The sequence below is a fragment of the Ptychodera flava genome, chromosome 18 (assembly GCF_041260155.1).
Source record: "Ptychodera flava strain L36383 chromosome 18, AS_Pfla_20210202, whole genome shotgun sequence".
NCBI classification, from domain to species: Eukaryota; Metazoa; Hemichordata; class Enteropneusta; family Ptychoderidae; genus Ptychodera; species Ptychodera flava.
In genome coordinates, this window is record NC_091945.1 from 31,266,578 (window position 1) to 31,287,464 (window position 20,887).

General features: G+C 36.4%; 1 protein-coding gene across 1 annotated transcript; it reads right to left on the reverse strand.

Moving 5' to 3' along the window:
- Positions 1-1,766: 1,766 nt before the first annotated feature.
- Positions 1,767-16,909, reverse strand: LOC139117385 (alanyl-tRNA editing protein Aarsd1-like). The gene is made up of 12 exons (XM_070680469.1): positions 16,403-16,909; positions 14,749-14,877; positions 11,161-11,178; positions 10,684-10,825; positions 9,506-9,563; positions 8,545-8,701; positions 7,904-8,020; positions 7,348-7,478; positions 6,587-6,653; positions 5,926-6,072; positions 3,992-4,086; positions 1,767-3,189 (listed from the first exon to the last, which is right to left on the reverse strand). The coding sequence occupies exons 1-12, from the start codon at positions 16,439-16,441 to the stop codon at positions 3,051-3,053; spliced, it is 1,239 nt and encodes a 412-aa protein (XP_070536570.1). The 5' UTR covers positions 16,442-16,909; the 3' UTR covers positions 1,767-3,050.
- Positions 16,910-20,887: the final 3,978 nt, after the last annotated feature.

Sequence of the window (20,887 nt, forward strand, 5' to 3'; positions counted from 1 at the left end):
ACACACACACACACACACACACACATATATATATATATACACACACACACACACACACACACACACACACAGGTATGTAAGATGGAGAGAGAGGGGGGGAGGTAGGTACATATGCAAATACAAACACATACACATTCAGAACAATATATGTATGTGATATTTTCTTCACCACACAATTTTAAGGACCATGTTACAGTCTCTGGTATATGTGTCTACTGTCTTTACCTTTGCTACTTAAAATTCATTTCAATGAACTTCTATAGCGCAGTGTTGTGATACAGTTTGGCTGTGTGCATGTTGATTGTGTTTCCTCTGAATGAAGCTCTTGAAACTTGTGAGACATTATGGGATTTACATTTTCTCCAACTTTTTAAAGTGCTTTTTGCCTTTTGATTTGACTTTATATCAACATCAATAACATGTATTGCCAGTTTATCATTGACAACATGGCCACTTTGTTACAGTGTACCTGTGAAATGTATCTTTAAGGTATAACTATGGCACTGCAGACATTGCTTGTGGCAGTGCAATAATTTTGTTGACAGCATGAGCTGTTTTGTTAATCTGTATTGTAATAATTCTGTATAGGAGATGGCATGTGTTATATTTACAAACTTTTCTGACCGTTTCTGTCATCTCAATTTGTTTCTAAATTGCTAGAGTGGAATATAGATTATTGTGCAATGAAATCACAGTCAAGATGTAAGATACTATGTGAAGTACAGGGTTTCTCATCAGTGCACAGATTTCAATTAAACATGATAACTTTTTAACTTGGAATAAAATAAAAGAAAGCTGTACAGATCTGTCTCAGGCAATGAATAAAAGTGATATTATTTAAAATCAAAAGAATGCAATAAAATTTGCACTTTTTGTTGTATTTTGTCTTAATTATCAAGCTATTTCTGTGCCTGTGAACCATCTTTGAAAATAAGATCATTTTTATAATACATGTACATGATCTGAAACGGTCAATGTTTCTATCATTCATTTCCCAAGTCCCTGTTTTGCAGCGGCTACTTTGGGCCATGGATAATTGAAACACGCACACAGCACCTGGGTGTGTCTGTATTTGATTACTGTGCACAAAAATATCACACTGCATGTTTTTATAATGCAGTATCTCCACATGAAATCCAAAATATCACCCTCTATTGTTTGGCAGATACCAGGCCAGTGCGGCATCAGCAGTGCTGCCATTGTCCATTATGTTCAGTGCAAGTGTAAATAACGTAACAATCATTTGAATATACTGTTTCAATTCCTTTCATTCTGTTGTTGCACCATTGTCGAGTTGACGTTACACAAAGATTTATTCCAGGTTGGCGGGAATGTATGCGTGATTTCATAGCAGCATAATTACCGATTTGTATGTATGCTTGCTGATACAGAATGAGGGTTGGTTGGATTTTTGCACTTCCAAACTTTCTTTTAGGGAGGGAGGGGGTTGAGGCCTAAAGCAATTAGTTGCATTTAGCATGCATATGCTTTAATTATCCACGCCCCCTTAAACACAACATTTGACCTGGGACTATTACACTGTCTTTATAATCCCTAAAAGATGATGCATGGAGTTTGGCATATTACATCTTTCTGACACATTCTTGAGTAGCGTCTTGAAACATAGGTGTCAACAGCTTGTATTATACTCCTGCTTAATTTGTGATACGATCCAGTATGGCTGCCAAATTTACTGTAATGACATAATGTATGTGAGTGATTTCTTGCAAAGTGAGTGAGATAATAACTTGCTACCACATGGACTATATTAGTTAATACATTTATTCTTCATTCGTCATGGTAAAGTGACAGTGATTGTTCCCATTTACATAACTAATAAAAGCAAAGCCATATTTAGGAAATACTTTATAAATTAAGTTTTGACAGATCCAGAGCTTCTCAGGTAGAAAGGACTGTACTATTACAAGGGATATGGTCAGAATTGACTAAAATTTGGTCAACTACTTTGTTTCCATATACTTTAACAGGTACTACATGATACACAGAGTCAAGTGACCGAAAATTGACATTATCCTGCCAAAATTCTAAGATTTAAAAAATACCGCCAATGGCGCTTGGACATAATGACCGCCTAGTATTATCAGCATTTATCAACAACCCCACTCACTGTGAATTAGACAGACCACAAAGTCAATGTGCAACATATAGCTGAAGGACTATATGGCTCTGCCAATTCCCATCAGCACTTATATTTATTTGCACACTCTCCATTGATTGAACATGTTATGGAAAACAGCATATTGATTAAATAAATCACATCGTATTCACATGAAGAGGGTGCATTGCACAGAAATGATGAACACCAGGTACAAGAGAACTGAAAGCTCACAACTGTTGTGGAGTATGAAAAGCTTTTACACTATGCATGCAAAGGAGAATGGAACTTTAATACATCTTGATATTTGGCAGCACAGGACAGGCACAACGCCATGTTCTTTAGATAAATTGTGATATAAATGTAATTAAATCAATGGTTCCTTCTTGATTTGAGTAATTTTTATAAACAATATGAAATCTATGATTTGAAACCTGATGTGATCCACATGTCAGTTTTGATCTCCTGTCATAGTGCTGTCAGTCATTCACATGATAAAGGCTGAATTTACACAAATGAAGTACATAAAATACCTTGAACCGCCTGTAACTTGAACTGTGTCTTGAGTATGTGTACGTGTTGCCAGATCTTGAGTATATGATCATAACTTGTCTTTTTTTCCTTGTTAATTTCATATAAAAAATCACCTGCATATTACCTGAACGTTTTTCAAACACTGTTTCCAAATGCTACTACTGGTATCTAATGCATAGCCGGATATGTTATGACTGGCATTATACATTTTGTTTGATTGTTACTTGAATACAGTTGCAGTTGGATATGTGCATTGTTTGCTCTTGACAATGTTATCACATTGGACTATGCAGAAAGACTGGGGGAAAAAAAGTTCGCAGCATCCTTTCTGAAACTCTGTACTTTTCTGTTTTGAAAATCATGGACATTGTGAGGCAGAAATGAATCAAATACATGAACTTCACTCTTTTTCTGATTTGTTTTTTTGTAGACTTGATCTGAGCAATGCTTCGGCATCTTTCCTCTTCTTCAGATTGTTGGCTTTCCCCTGATATCTGCCGTTTTTTCCGGCTCCTTTTCCATCCAGGATCTCAGCAATCCTACAGTAAAAACATTGAGATTTAGCAAAAAAAGTCAGAAGCAAATACACAAAGGTTTGTCAAGTATTGAGAAACTTAAAAATTCAATGGATTTGGAGAGTTAAATTTTTTTTTCAGAATATGAATGAACTTAATTGGCAAGCACAAGGGAAGCATGTATATCCTTGTTAATATTTAAATGACAGTGATATGAATGTAGTAAACATACTTGATCAATGGGCGGAGCATTAACCCTGATCTTGCCAAATTCAAGTTGGTAAAGACAGTGAGACATAACAAGTCCCATATGTTGAATTTAAACAAAGACTTTAACATTTGGAGGCCCTGAAAACAAAGATACTGTAAACATGCTTTCACTGACTTAACCCGTGATAGCATGCCATGTCAAGTTGGGGAAAGTATATCTAGGTTTTGGCTCAGTGCTGCTAGTTACTGACTTGGCAGATGGGGAAGTGATAGGCCCGGCACGATAAGAGATTGAGTTTTTTAACACAGTTTCTTCCACACTGCTGACAGGTATCTTGAAAGGAATGCAAACTTGCCATTGATGCCACATTATAGAATGAGTGGATCAAGTGTTAATTCTCTTGCAAATATGTTCATGAGAATGCAGGTTGTATTAGCCCTCAGTGTTACAATCACATTTGAAATGGTTATTTCAGTCACTACACCAGGGGTCAAAGTTCAGCTGATAGATTAGGAATGCCAGGAGTACATGTATATCACTATGCTGTGAACTCTAACATCCAAGAGTGTTCTTCACTCATCACTAAGTCACTTCATATTCATGATTTCTACTTACTTTGGTCCTGCCTCTGAGATGAGATCTGCTGGTCCTGATAGGAGAAATAATCCTGCACCTTTGTCATTGCCTACACTTGCAAAGATGACTCCATTCTGTGTGGATTGAAAGCATGGAAAGAAACATCACTTTAACTCAAAAAAGGAGCTATCATCTAATCTTAACTGGAGAAAGTCTTCAAGTTTGTCCACTTGCACTCTTAATCAGTGATTTTAGCTGAATGGTTTGGGAACCTTTGTGTCATTTCTGTAGTCCTGTAACAAGATTCATACACAAAGGTGCATCCCAGTAACCTGACTGGGGAACCCCTATTAAATTGACCGATTGGAAAAATATAAGCGTACTGCGCCGATTTCCACGCAGAAATGTATCCCTAGTTACCATGCGCGCATAGTGACGTTCCGAACGTTTTTGCGTTGTACAAAATGTCGTCTGCAGGTAAAGAAAAATCGCGCCGAGAAAATATTCAGCGTGCCCTCAAAACACGCTGGAAGGTACGAGAATTCAGCAAAGAGATAAAAAAATGCAACATGACCGTAGCCTGTACAGTGTAAGTCAGAAGTGTGACGTCTGATTCGCTATACAAGAGGAGGTCGTGGTTATAATCCCATTGACAGTGTCGCTAGTAGACCTACTGGAGAATGGAAGAATGGCCGTCGCATTGTCGATTTGAGTGTACTAGCCGAAAATCTTGACACTTGTGTTATTTGCGGGCTTGCCTTTACGATTGTCATCGTGTATTGGGGAAACGCCAAGTTCACGGCCTCGGCTCCTGGCTCCACATAGTATGTGACAACTTAGCCTGCAGCGAAGTCAACCTAATCCCAACCGATAAGCGTCACGGCAATAAATATTATAAATATACGTGATTTTTGTATGCTGTATTAATATATAGACTCTAAAAAGTAGAAGAACTTAAAAGTCTTTGCTTTGTTCTGTCATTTCCCTCTCATTAAAGTTTACAGGTAGGCTTGAATCATGACCATGCCTGGACAAGGCCACTGCAGGTAGCCACTGCAGCAGGTCAGCAGCATTTGAAGAGCGCCCACGTGCGACAAACCCGGGAGAGCATGGTTTATCGCCAGAACCTGTAAATCCTAGTTAGATTTTGCAAAATTGTGAAAAATCGAGCTCGGTGACCTACTAAACAAAATGTGGTTTTGAAAAATTCACAAAAAGAGCTATTACTTAGCAAAGTTTGAGAAAATTGACATTAGTAGAAACTATCAATAATTAATAAATTACCCTCTCCCATTCCTAAAATTTGGGGCATATTTGTTGCAATTTTGGTTCAAAAATAAATATCATGACTTTTTAACTCAATTTTAATGTAAGTAAAATCTTCAAAGTAGCTTAGGTTTATAATTTCTTTATTCTTTTACAGCGTAAACGTGGAAAATGCAATCATGATATAAATATGAAAATGATGACCTGTTTTATTGATTTTTAGTGATTTTGTGAAAAACCGTGAATTTTTAATGTCATTTCATAAAAAAACAACCGCGGTGACCCCATCTTTTTTTCCCAGTTTTGGACTATTCACATATGTAGGTATTCAAAAATCCTCATTTGAAAAAATTGACATTACTTTTACTATTTCCGATCATACATCCTTAATTTACACAAATATCAAAGATCTCAGCAATGACACTACATTTCCATTTGTACCACTGCCATCTTCATCATAAAAAATGTTCTTTCATTCATGCAGCAACAATTCATGTGTACTTAATGTACTTTGTGCAAGCAAATACAGAGAAGGCTGCTGTAAATGTAGTTTCCTGGCATCTACAGGCCGATGCAGATTGTTTTGGATAAAATCATGTCATATATATCTACAATGGGTTTGTTTGACATAATAGTTATTGATCCTTGATGAATGCAAAAATGCCATGTGTTGTAAAAATCACAGCAAATTCAAGCCACATTCTCACCTCTTGTCCAATTTCATTTGCAATTATATTCATGTATTCATTGTCTCCATCTTTTCTATGGATGCTGAGTATCTCTTCTCTGTCAGTTTTGTTCTTGTACTGCTCTGCTTCATACTTTGCAACTTCTCTTAGCAGTGATGTCTTTGACTGAAACAGAAGGTATAAACTCAGTTAGTCTTAGAAAGGTCTGTTAACGGTGATTTAAATTCTTATCCAGTTGGAAAAATAGCCAAAGTCTTTATAAAATATGTTTTTTATAACGGTGGACAATTGCCCATCATATTCATACCATAGTCTCACACTGTTATTTGGTAGGGAAAATGGCCAATGTTTTTATAGAATATGGATTTTGTAGTGGCGGACAACTGCTCAACACATTCATAACAGTCTCTGAGAAGGACTCAAATCTCACTTGAAAAGAGTGAAAAATCATGCAAAATTATTCACGTCACTTTCTTCATACTTGGCATATCACTAACACAAAAATAAGAAATGTTCCTGATAACGATGACAGGAATCAGTTAACAATGCTGAATGAATACCATACCGTATGACAGCTTTCACTCACTGTTGACTTGACATACCCTTCAAAGATTGTCTCATCCAACCTTGTATCTAATTATTGATATTTTCAGCTTGATTCAAAGACTTCAATACAAACCTTAAGTGCTTCTCTTATATTTTTCTGAAGTTTATTTGCCATGTCTACATGCTGCTCAGGACTACATCTGCAACACATCAAGAGGGGAAACTTTGTAATAACACAACCAGCACGTCATCACCTGTACTCTTCACAGACACTGTGGTATGTTGATTACCAGGGTTTCTTTACAGAATGACGTTACTTTATTCATGATTTCATTTTGCAGCCAATCATAACTGACATTCTGAGCACACAAGAAATCTTACAAGGAGCATTTCATACAGATCACTATTTGCACTATGGTAGTTTGTCAAAGTAGTTCATGGATTAATTTTCAAAAACAGAATTATTGCAAGCATTTCTTTTTATGGGTCCTAGAGCAGTAACTTTTGATGATTTTTTAGCCATTTTTATTTTGCACGTCAATTGCAAATTTTTGTCCTACTCCCAAAAGCATATTAAAACACCCACTATTTGGCTTGTCAACACAGCATGTATATGTGTAGAATGCACAGTTATGTTTGCATTTGAAAACTTGTCTGGACCAGAATTCAATTGTCAAGAATGCAGTTTACTCCGTACAGGCTGAGTTGACAAGCTGAATACTGTGTACCTAGACATGCTTTCGGGAGAAGAAAAGATACGGGGTTCACATTGAAACAAAAAATAGTGAGTAAATCATTAAAAGTTAAAGCTAATGGCTCTTTAAATCATGTGACCACACAATGAGATAGACTTAATCTGGTTTGTCAGATATTCAAATTCTGAAAACTACTTACTTCAACGCTGTACATAGTGCTTTCTCTGTATTGTAACATTTGCCAAGGTAGTTTAAAACTCTGTTTCCAGTCAGGTATATCAGATTGGTCTTGTTTTTCTTACCCTTCTCAACACCAAGTATCTTGATAACCTGCAATGATGATGCAGATGTAAATACAAACATGCAAATGTAAATTATGTGTCAGCGAATGACCAATTACATGTTTGATTAGCTTTAGGTAAAAACATTGACTTCTAGTCTGATGCTTCATGCTACAGAAAGAGATTCCATCATTCACAAATATTTACTATATATGAAAATAAAAGAGTAAATAATTTCCCTGATTCAAACTTTCTGTTGCTAATAATGACATCACATAATATATATACCTTCCAATGTAAGGCTGAGGTTTTGCTTACAATGCAATATTGTCCATTGAGCCAAGATCAACTAAATACAAATGTTTATATATGAAGTATGACACTGGACAAAATTATGTTCATTACAAAGCATAAACTGCTAATTCAAATCTTCGTGACGGTGAATATAAACACACCAGTAAAGGTTTTTCTTACCTGTAGTTGACTTAAATTGTATACATGAGTTCCACAACACATGTTAGAATCTATTCCTTCTATTGTAATTACACGAACCAGACCAACATGATCATCTGGTAAACCTCTGCCACGAATCTGAGATGACAAGAATGATATACAACAGATGATCAAATAATGCGAAAGACAGCTGATATCAGATATTTAGTGCCACAGTTAAACATCTGATCTACTCTTTTTATTGTAGAAACATCCTATAGGTCTGATGTGAAGCCATTTTATGGTTTAAGAATATGTTTGTTCTATGGTATAACTGTCAGGTACTGGCGGCAAATCTAACTTTAATTCTAACAAATATGACGAGGGACACAGGTCTTAGACTCACTCTTACGCATGGTCATACAAAAGAGAAAATCTTCATTCCCATTTAAGCTGACATAAATTGCTGATTTCTGATTGATTGATCAAACAAAATTAGATTTGTTCATATGACTCCAGTATTCAAAAGGTTAAGGTACAATTTCAAATTGTCTAATCAGATGAAAGCTTATGTGTGCATCTGCCAATATAGTCTGACAAGATGTAAGATTTTGTAGGCAACATCATATAATAGTTTTGATTAACGCAGTTAATGCTTGTTTTTTTGCAAATAATTTCCTTACTCCATCTAATTCTTTGTCGTCTGCTTCATAACACTTTGGAATCACTGGAGTACATTTCCTGATCGCCTCATTGGCAGCATCTTCTATTATTGCGACTTGTTCATCTGTCATCTTTGGTGTGTCTAGTTCAATGGAACACTTTTCCTGACCAAACGCCCTGTGAAAATACAAGGAAGAAAATGAACTTTTCAATGTATTTATGAAGTGATGATTGTTACTGAGCACTTACATGACTTTACTTCCTGAGAAGAGACTCACATCTGCTTAGAATACAAGTTCATGGCCAGTGAGACTGTCCTCTTTCTGAGATGACACCATAAATTACAAATTTCAGAATTAGCTTGGTGTTCTGGAATGATATGACTGTGGACAATGACTACATAATCTCTGAAATTCTGATGGAACTTCAAACGGTACACCTATATGTACAACAAGCTCTGGGAAAGCAGCAATGAGTGAATTCTGTGGAGAGTACTGTAAAGGCTGAAAAATACAGGATTCAAGCTGTGCAGTTTACACTTTTATTCTATTTTATACGTTACAAATTATAAATTTAATACTGGAAAGAATGAACTCACAGTACTCTCAGCATTTCAGATGAGCAAGATTTTTTTGTGGGAAGGAAGCAATAGCTGCTTACCATACGGTAGGTTTCAGTTATTTTGTCAAACAGAAAACAACTGAACTGTTTCCCATTTTAAAATTAAAGCATGGGTTGCTAAACTGGTGTCATGGCACGGTTTCACAAATCCTCTATCAAATTAATAGTTTTATAAATTAATTCTACCTGAAGCAGAGTTTATAAAAATTTATCCCATCAAAAAGTACAGCAAAAATCTTTTCATCTAGCTTGTCTTGCAGGGCAAGATCTCATTATACTTATGCTTTGGTGGTAACTGGCGACATACAAATATAAAGCCATAATCATAAACATATGGAACAGCCATTGAATGTGACTCACCATGATGTTGTTTTGTAGCCATACATATTATCAGCAATAGCTGTCACCAAATGTTGACCTAAAATGAAAAGATACTTCCATCATTTTCCACCTCCATTGCAAAAATTAATTACTGGCATGGTGTTAACTTTTTGTCAACTTTCACTGGTTCAATATCAATGGTAAACATTGCCCATTTAGTTTCTTCAAGTTAAATTCTACAAATTCACTCTTTCAGTACCAAATGCTGTACAAACCTACATTTTCACCTTTAACTTATCATAATCACGAACTGTAATGCGTATTAGAGTAAAAGCACCATGATTCCATGTCTACTAGCAATCACCTAAATTAATCAAATACTTCTAGTTTTAACCCATAATTTAACCTTTCACCCCCATTTCCCTGTCTAGAGGTCCAGATTTACCATAGAAAACAATGGGTTTGGACCAAACCATGGTAGTGAAAGGGTTAAAACTCTAACAGCATAAAAACTTTAAAGGCTAAAACAACTAAAGAGTACTTTTGGTTTAAAATCAAACCAAAATCTGAAATCTACATCACGTTTACTTTGTGATCTCATTCTGTACATTAACACCTTGGCACAGAAGTCTGCTGTATTATTAAATGGGAATTGTAGAAAACTTCCAAGAAGTCTAATTATCACTGAAACATACACTTTCTTATCACTTAGCTGGATAGATGTGAGTGCAGATAGATATTACAATTAGCTATAAATGAACATGTTTTGGATCTCCCAAGAGTATTACATATACTAGTCTTTTGCAATCTACTTCAGGCAGTTTGTCATAGCTAAGGTCCTGTACTCTGCAATTCATTACTCAGTAAAAGTAATAATAATAATAATAATAATAATAATAATAATAACTTTATTTCGAGAGCCAGCTCAGAGAAGAAAAGTATAAAAAATAACAACAACAAAAGTTACAATCGAATGAAACAAAAAAGTCACAGCAAACCAAATAAAATGCCAAAATAGCAATACGACAAAAATGGGAAACCAAAGTTAATGATTAAAATACTGTGGACATCACCCTTTTCCACCATTTACTCTCTCTTCTAATATAATCAGACATGATGAAAATATCCACAGATGTCTTATTTTTTAAAAATAACCTGTCCTGGTCAAGAACTGACATTGAAGCAAAGCATCATGGGACAAGTTCTCTGATTCACACCTGTATGTTGCTGCATGTTATCAAATCTTCTTTTCCAGTCAACAACTTGGTGAACTTCTGTTCCGACGTCTAACGGTGTCTGAACAAAGTGTATGGCATCTGCACCCTGTCGTGTTATCCTCAACACATCAATACCATTCATCTATAAAATTGAACCAACAAGACCAATGGTCAACAGAAATGCAGAAGATCTCATCAAATCATCTTAACAATGGGACATACATGATTATGAAATCACTATAGCTCATAAATATCAGTACTATGTTCATAACACTGAAAAGTTAATCTGGTATGCATTCAATATCAAAATGAGTACAACCGCTAGGCAAGTGTATTGAACTTTATTGATTGGTATTTTCTTCTAAAGACTTGGTAGATAACATGCAATTCCACTTTAAAAGTTGTTTAAGCCATGATTTGGTCAACATTTTAAATTTCCAACAATTATACACTGGATACAAATGGAAATTTACTCACCGTGCCCCTGTCATCTGGCTACAGGCCCATGATCAGCATTGATGCAGATTCCGAGAGGGAAAAAGGAGAGGAAAAAGACAAGTTATTAATAATATGAAACCCCACTGTACATTCTGAGCCAGACTTCACATGTTGGTGTTTGGTATACTCACACTCCCTCTATGCACGGTCCCTCTATCACCGCTGATAGAGGGACAGGGACCGTGGCACACTGAAGCCCCAAAAGTCTACGCAAAAAGTCTAGGCAATGTGCAAGTACCTTTCCACCGAACAAAAGAATCTGGACATGGTCCCTCTTGAGGGACCATGGTTTGGACAACTTTTTGAGCAACATCCTGTTTTGTAGTGTGTCAGAAAGTGTGCAAAACACAATCCTCAGCACAAAGCAGATAAAACAACAATTTTAATTCCATAAATTGCCATTTAAGGTAAGCAGAGTCTGTGAAATTCATTAGCCTACATCACTGCGTAATTTGACTGGCTTGAAAAACGTAGCCTCTTTCATTTCATTTTACCAAATTTCTGAAAAGTTGTCATGACATTTATCACAATTAGATATGAAGATAACATAGACCTCAAAGACAGTGTAGTTTTCAGTACCTTTTTTCAGTACTTTTAATTTACCATATTTTATATATGTATAATTGTCACATATCAAAAACGATTTAATACATTGATTAAAATGCATGGCAGAAAGCACTTTGACCTACAGTTTGAAGAACAACTATCAGTTCCCTGATTTATAAGAAACTGTCAGATTAAAATCCTGAATAAGGAACGTATATCAATCTATACTGTGTGAAACCTTCAATTTTATCAGGTAACTTTTGAAGCTATTCTTGATGATTTGTTTGCTGTGTACTTGGGTTAATTGGCTGTTTATAATGCCATGTGCTTTGAGGGAGTTTGTGCATCAATATTGAACGACTTAAACTTTTCACTCAAACTTTCTGCATTGAAATTTTAAATACTTTGCTTTCAAAATCAAGAGTCAAAATCAGGGGTCCTAGTAAAAAATTTGATACAAGAAAAACAAGTCATTGACAATGACATAGTCCCCACTTGTAATAGGAATATTAGTCTTGATGGGGCAGGGAAATGAGGTCATTAAGAAGTATCACTGGAGTGTATATGTTCAGATCTATGGACACATAGGTCTATGTCATTGTTCCCAATTTGAAACAAGAGGCATGTCTAAGTTATGGTTCTAAATCGGGAAAAAAGATCAGACCTCTAGCTGTATTGGCCAGCCAAGAAATACATATGTGCATAATAAATGAGGTACAAGATGTGACATCTTAAGGTCTATTATCCTATCAAAATTGAAGCGTAAAGAACTTGTGGTTACTGAGTTATGCATATATATATGCATATTCAAGGTCAAAGGTCATCAAGGTCACGTGACATTTTGAAAAAAAAATATTGTATTGCTAATTAATCCATATATGCCAAAATTCAGACCTCTAGCTCTATTGGCTTGCCCACAATTATATATGGGCACAATTAACAAGGTAAAGCATGTGTTGTCATAAGGTCTCCAATCCTACTAAATATAAAGGACATGGCACTTGTGGTTACTTATTTATTGACATAATCGTGTATTTTAGGTAAAAGGTTATCGAGGTCACATGACATTTTGTCAAAAAATTTCTATCCTATAAGTCTATCCCTATATACTAAAAATCATACATTTACCTCTATTGGCTTGCTCAAAATAAGATATGCACATAATCAATGAGGTACAATATGTGGCGTCATAAGGTGTCCCATCATACCAAATATGAAGGGTGTAGCACTTGTGGTTCCTGAGTTATGGACAAATATGAATATTTGAGGTCAAAGGTCACCGAGGTCACCTGACATTTTGTCAAAAAAATTGTATTGCAAAGTTTTCCCTATATACCGTACCAAAAATCAGACCTCTAGCTCTATTGGCTCGCTCAAAATTAGATATGCACATAATTAATGAGGTACAATAATCGCAATCATACCAATCCATAATCCAATAACACTAGGTCAAAATTTGTAAGACAATAGTTGTAAACATAGACACAAAACAGCACAGAACAGACATTAAATAGACGGTACACAAACAAAGTCAAATTCATGAAAGAAAGATATATGGACCTCTGGCCAAAAGACCAAGAAGTGATGTCAGGTGTTTCGAAAATAGTAAGCGCATCCTGCCCCACATGTGGCACCCGCCATATATCAATCTGTAAGTCAGATAGGTAGTGGTCACTAACTAAGGCCCCATGTCACCGATGCCATCAGTGATCATTTGTCGAAGAGAGATATTGTATTTATCTACCAGCTTGCGGTACCTGCCAAAAAAGCGTTTGAATGTAGAGGCAAGTCTTACTCTGGTGTAACCTTGATTTAAAAGTTTGTAAGAGAGATGGCCATGATATGTACAATATGTGGCGTCATAGGGTGTCCCATCATACCATATATGAAAGGTTTAGCACTTGTGGTTACTGAGTTATGAACAAATATGTATATTCGAGGTCAAAGGTCACCAAGGTCACATGACATTTTGTCAAAGTGTCTGAGATATCTGCGTGAACGGATGGACTCACATGGATGGACTCACTGACTGACATGACCCAATCTATGAGCCCCCTGGACTTTATCTGTGGGGACTAAAAAGTGTGTCACTGCATCCTTTTTGCAATATGAATACGATGAGAAACTAAATTTTTATTTTTCTTGGCCTTATACATTGGAGTCTATGGACTGCCTTATACATGGGAGTCTATGGACTGCCTTATTCATGGGAGTCTATGGACTTCCTTATACATGGGAGTCTATGGACTGCCTTATACATGTGAGTCTATGGACTGCCTTATACATGGGAGTCTATCGACTGCCTTATAAATGGGATTCTATGGAGGTGAAAACTAAAAAGTCCTCTAACACAGCCAAATTTGATCGCATTGTGAAACAAATCCACGTGCATCTGTATGAGGTAGGGTACTATCCTTGTACCAAGTTTGAACGAAATCGCTACAGGCGTCTCTGAGATATCTGGGTGAACGGACGGACGGACGGACGGACGCACGGACAGACGGACGCACGGACATGACCAAACCTATAAGTCCCCCCGGACGGTGTCCGTAGGGACTAACAAATTACCCAATAGTCACCAACTCTTGAAATTCAAACTGGCCATCATCTGTTTTACCTCTTTTGGGGAAAAAATTGATTTCAATTTTTACAAAAAATAAGTCGGTGAAAACTTTATACTCCATATGTGCTATAAGTGGTAGACAAAAACAGAAGTGTAAATGTTGAAGTCTAAATGTTCTGTCCCTGAGATGCATGCTACCTAAGTAAATTACAGATTTAATTGCAGCCAATCACTTCAAATAAATTATTGTCATGATAGGATTGAGAAACCTGGCATACTGCTCATTGTGCAGTGAGGTTGTTCTGAACCCTTTGAACCTTGACCACTCATGACCTATGACATAACATAAAGATAAAAGCCCAAATCGGGTTCAAGGGATTAAATAATGGATTCAAACAGTAAAGTTAATTATGGAGATTCATACGTCAACTTTCTTCCTGTAACCCTGTATATCTCACCTGTCCACCACCTTCAGGAAACAGCACAGTATCTTCTACGATGACCTCATACCCTTTTAACTTCTCCTTTTTTCCATCGCTGAGAGTCTCAAGCTCCGCAGGTTTACAAGATACAACTTTCGTATCAAACTACATTGAATATGAGAGAGAGAGAGAGAGAGAGAGAGAGAGAGAGAGATAGAGAGAGTCTCAGACAGATTGGAGCAGGAGGATGTAATCAATAGTTTGAATGATATTTGAAGACACATGTATTATGTTTGTTGACAAAAACATTATAAGTTTGTGACACACCTTGTTCAAACTCTTTATCATGATTTATTTACAGTCAAGTCGTATGCATAATTTTGGAGTTGATAAATGCGAAGAGCCAGCTATCAGTCAGTTTTAACAGTGTTACTTGGTTTGTTGGTTTGTAACAGCTCTGAGATGTTGACTGGGTAAGACTGAGAGGCTGAGCACTGTCTATATGCATGCACACTTTTCAGAATGTGTATTAAAAGAAGATGTTAGAGTTGTCTGCAGTTGAGGAGAGTGTTAGCAGAGGAACTTAATTCTCAAGTTTCCATTGAGAAAATTGAATGAGATGTGTTACAAAACACATATTGACAGGCCATATTCGGGTAATAGTATATGCGTGTTTCCCCTTGAGTTTGGGAGTTGCCCCAATACAGGCTGTTTCTCTTTGGCCTCTAAGAAAGACTGTTTAGGGGTGACTCAGGCCTTTGGGCAACAAACATATGCTGTTGTAACCCTAATGGCCAGTCAATATGTGTGTAACAATTGCACCTCTTCTTCATTGTGGCGATGAGATAAACAAATATATCTCCTAATCACAAATATATATGTTCAATGGTTTCCAAATGTATTAGAGCACAGTCCCTCCATCCACCAGTTGGTAGAGGGACTGCAATTGAAGCTTGAAGATGCTTAAAATATCACCAGAATAACTTTGCATATTTATGCAAAATATAAATTTATACCCAACTCTTCTGAAATTCCTGTTTTGTGTGCGAGACTGTGCTTCAGTCTGTTCTTTTCAGAATATGAGGTCACTGTAGAATGAGTGCACTGACTCTTGAAACAATAGTACGTGTCATGTTGCTATAATATAACAAATCCATGCTAGGGGAAAGGTGAGATGTACTTTGAAACTATCACGCCTCAATGTGAAGTGAGATGCACATCTGCGCATGCAGACTGCCATTGCATGTGAAGTTAAAGGATGATGAAACATCGTGAATGGCACAGAATGAAACTGTCTGTATTCGGTTTTAGTCTGTTTTGGCTTTCCCTTGATTTATTGAAAACAGTGCATGCAAACCAATTACAGTAATACTTTTTATAACTATTCTTTCCATTACTATTCTTTCCATTGGGGTGTTCTGAGATCGGCACTGAAATAACTTTGTTCACGGTCACTCTTGCGGGGGCATGCTGATTCCTAGAGGCGATAATTGTTACCCTATGGGCCAGTAGGCTTTGTTGGCGTTTGTGGGTCACAGCCTACCGGCCCTGGGGATACAAGGGGGGCATGCTGATTCCTAGAGGCGATAATTGTTACCCTATGGGCCAGTAGGCTTTGTTGGCGTTTGTGGGTCACAGCCTACCGGCCCTGGGGATACAATCAACGCAGCTAGTTGACTAATTAACTTACCTCTGTTTTGAAACTGTCTCTCTGACACTCAAACACCATTGCTGGATAGTGTGGATACTTTTGGATTTTCACCTTCAATCACGCCAACTGATCTTGAAAAACCAGGTCTTTGGGGATGATCAAAGTTCACCGGGGTGGGGGTGTCCTTTCCCTACCGACAGTCAAACGAAGTGTGCCGGGGCGATACTCCTCTTGACGGACGACAGAACAATACTTCCGGGAACACAGTGTCACAAAGTGAGTGTCAATAATTTATGTAAATTTGTACCGTTATTGCAAAGCAAAACATTGGAGAGTGTCAAAAATGCAGAGATTGATATATAACTGTTCACAGTACTATTCCCTTAAAGCGCCAGCTGCGTTGATGCGAGATTTATTAAAAAGGGCAATACTGAAAAGTTAACCGATGTGTTGCTAACCTGAAAAAGTTTGACCAGCTGGTGAGATGAGGATGACTGGCGCAGCTGGGCCTGTGGAGTATGCATGTGTACGAGTATTTTATCTCGCAATGTGTCGCTTAGGTTCAGTCTCGCAAAAGACGAGATGTCATGAGCAGGGTAAGTGCATTGTGGGTAAAGTTCCTCATTTGCATATTTTTTATTTTTCAGCTCAAAATTTTGTGAAATTCGAGAGGTTTTTGCAGCGAATTTAGCGTTCCGGAGATGTAAGCTTCGACAGAATGGCCAGAAATGGAACGTAAGGTATTTATACTGATGTTTAACGAAATATTTAGCAATTTTCGTACCGTTGGGAAGGTGGGACGTTGGACGGGTCCATGATGGAGTTTTCTGTCTTTTCGTGGGGCCTGGCAGACAACTTCAGCCATGCCATATTGTAGTTACTTCTTTTGCCTTGTTCGCTGAAATTTTACGGTTTAACCTGTCATGGAGTGTTACACAGTGGTTCTCTAAGTTATCTCATCAGTTCAAACCTTTGAAATACGCATCTTTCCCTCCCACAAACGCCGTAGTTTGCGAATTTCCAGTTGTCTGAGTTGAGGGAATGTGTGAACCCGTATACACTTCTCTTTGCCGTCTACATGTCCAACCGCATTCTGTCTGTCAGAAACCCTTTTGCTCACTGTTTCGTTATCTTACGGCACTCGGTGGACATAGTCTTATTGTTTCATTATGTTGCAATATGCAGGTTCAGATAAGGTAGCATGAACACCTCCATAGGCAGTCCTATTTAGGGCCAGTGTTTTGATTTGTATTTTCTCACAGAAGGGCTCCATCCCAGCGTTCAGTGTTTACATCGCGTTGAGTGTACATATGCGGGTGTGTGCAATGCTGTACAGTCTCAGCCCACCCTATTTTAGCAATGCTTTCCTCAGAGCAGTTGTGTAAAATTCGCTAAGATTCAGCCATGTTTTTCATGAAAAAAGAAACGGCATGCCTTTTGTTGTACATCAAGGTAAAATTCAATCACTGCAAATGTAAAATACACCTACCGAAGTGCATTGGAAATCAAATGTCAACAGCACGGCTCGATTGAAATCGAAAGACCTGAAGTACCTCTACATGCAAATTTTAAGTTGTGTAACTATGGTGTTACAAAAATCAGAAATTAAGTGAATGATCTGCATGCTTGTTGCATTCATACTACCTTCAGGAATTGTAAATCTATACAAAATAATTTCACATTTCCATACACAGAAAGGGAAACAGAAAGTTAAATTCGGGTATGAAGAAAATGCTCAAAATTCTCATTCCAGATAAATATGCTAAATGAAGTCAAATATTTTGTGTTTATAAGGCAACTATTTAATGGTGCAGTTGCAAATCTTAATCCATGAACACTTACATTTATAACACCAAATTGTAGATAGAATTATGTTTTACTGTGTACACAGAGACTTTCCCACATGGTATGAGATACACTATTTTTTGCACCAACCTGTTAGAATCTGACTCTTAGCGCCTTCCCTATTTTGTTTGTGTGTAAATTAAATGCAACAAGATACTAATACCTTGGTAAGTTTTGTACTACAGCAGACCTGAAGCAAATGATCTACACAAAAATACTCCAGAAATCATTTTGGATATCTATAATCCAGCGTATATATCTTTTTAAAGGTAACTGCAGGATGCACATGTGGGCTAGTCATTTGTACCCCTCAAAAGAATTCTTCATTGACATGTCTGTTTGAGAGAGAGAGAGAGAGAGAGAGAGAGAGAGAGAGAGAGAGAGAGAGAGAGAGAGAGTAGTCTCTTCTCAAGGAGAAGGTTGTTGAAGTTCCTACTCATGGTATGCACAGTGTTTAAAGAATTGGAAGGTGATGGATTCATACATTACTAATGAGAGAGTTTAAACTAAAGTTTTGATATGTGACAACATAAAGCGAGGAAGAGCAAATGCAAGAGAATTTATTTTGTGACCTAACAGAAGTACAGTTGTATAATGGACCCAATTTTCCTAAAAATATACTAAATAAATAGCAGAACACTTTACTGACAAATTTGTATTTGGTAGATAATTTTCAACTAATGTTCATATAAAATGATACTAAAAGTTTAAAATTTTAAATAAATAAAAAAACGCTCTTATTTTCATTTAATAACTTCAAAGAAATTATAACCATCTGCACACTAAAACACTAAATCAAATATGGTCTTTATGTTCATAAAGTATGAAAGAAGTTCACACAAAAATAATTTCAGGTCTTACTCAGTTTTATGGTTGGAGACTTATGAACCACCCAGTAGTATCATAGCAATACCATTTCTTTTTTGTTGCAATTTGTGCAGGAAAACCAGATTTTATCAGGAAGAATTTGCAATGTATTCATCTGATTTTCTAAACGCCATTAAACAAATTTACAGCATGGACAGCATTTCAATTAATTAATATATACCAGACAGATATAATTTTCAGAAATATGAAATGCACTTATCTCCTTGATGGTCAATTTCGAGTGAATTTATTTTAAGAAATGCGATACAGACATTACAAGAATTGTTCAAAGAATACTACAAAAAAGTGTTAGCAATGGTATTGATATTATTTATGAAATCTGTAAAAAGTAAATTTGTGTAGTTCAAGTTGCAGGTCATAGTATATTTCATTTGGTTGCTGTATTGCACTCAATAATCGCAATTATACCAATCCATAATCCAATGACATTAGGTCAGAATTCCTAAGACAATAGTTGTAAACATAGACACAAAACAGCATAGAACAGACAGTAAATAGACGGTACACAAACACAGTCATATTCATGAAAGAAAGATATATAGACCTCAATACTATTGTATTTCATTTATTTGATGATGAAAGAGTATAAATTATAATTGAATAAATAAATAGATAACAATTAATAGATAAATAAACTAACAGGTGAGTAAGGAAAAGAATGATATTATTTGTTGTCTGTAACTCGAAGGACCTCCTAGCTTACATTTTAAAATTTTTGTTTACAAAATGTTTGAAAGGTCTTACAAGTACACTTTGAGATAAAACAATTAGTGAAACCGCAGCATGTATAGCCTTTACAGAGTAAAATCAGAAACCAATATTTGTTTGCAATAGCAACATCTATATAAAATAAGCAATGGTAAAGATGAAACAAGTTATGTTACACTGTTCCTGTAAAAGATGTACAGAAAGTTTTTGTGGTGCGAAAATGATATCGGTGAACACATGTCAGTATCAGGTATGAATATCAAATCCCTTGTAGTATCCTCTATCTACGATTATTGAAGTCTTGGTAAATGTAATGGTATCCATAAAAGACAAGGTTGTTTCTTCTAATGACAACACGCATAGAGATACAAGCAAATAATGTACCGGTACAGTATCAGCCTTGTTTGGTCAGCCTTCAGTATAGTGCATATGGTTGTGACCACATAACTTCATATTCTTGTGACCTGCAAATGAGAAGTGATGGAAAGATTTTCAAAGATAGGCTCGAAATGAAAACAGTCTATCATTTTTGTAATGTATTCTTACATATAAAATCTATTGTAATTGAACAGTTATTGTGTACATGAAGATACTTGATGAGATGTATCTGATTAAGTCAGTATGAAAGAGCTTAATAATTGGGGAGGTGAAATGGTATGTACTTCTAAGGGTAATTTGAGGGAGCATCAAATTCTAACTATAATTTTTTGACATGGTCATCCTGAAGATTGGCATGATAGTGTCAAATTTCCAAGGTACCATGGCAATGCAAATTAACGCCATTTTTTTGTGAAAGTGTACTATATGATATATGTAGTATCAATGTAAAATACTGACTCAACCTAACCACTTTATTATCAGTATTTCCATGGTGACAAATACAAGCACAAGGGAGATTTTTCTAAAATCCCTAACCCTACATAGGCTGTCAGAAGGTTGTCAGTTCTACAGAATACATACAATAGCAGTGTTTAGGTTGTGGAGCCGTTGTGTCATCCAGAGAAACTTAATTTGAGGTCAGTATATAAGATTACTTGTAATTAGTTTGTGGGTCATTTTGTAAAACCAATCCCATGGCACCCA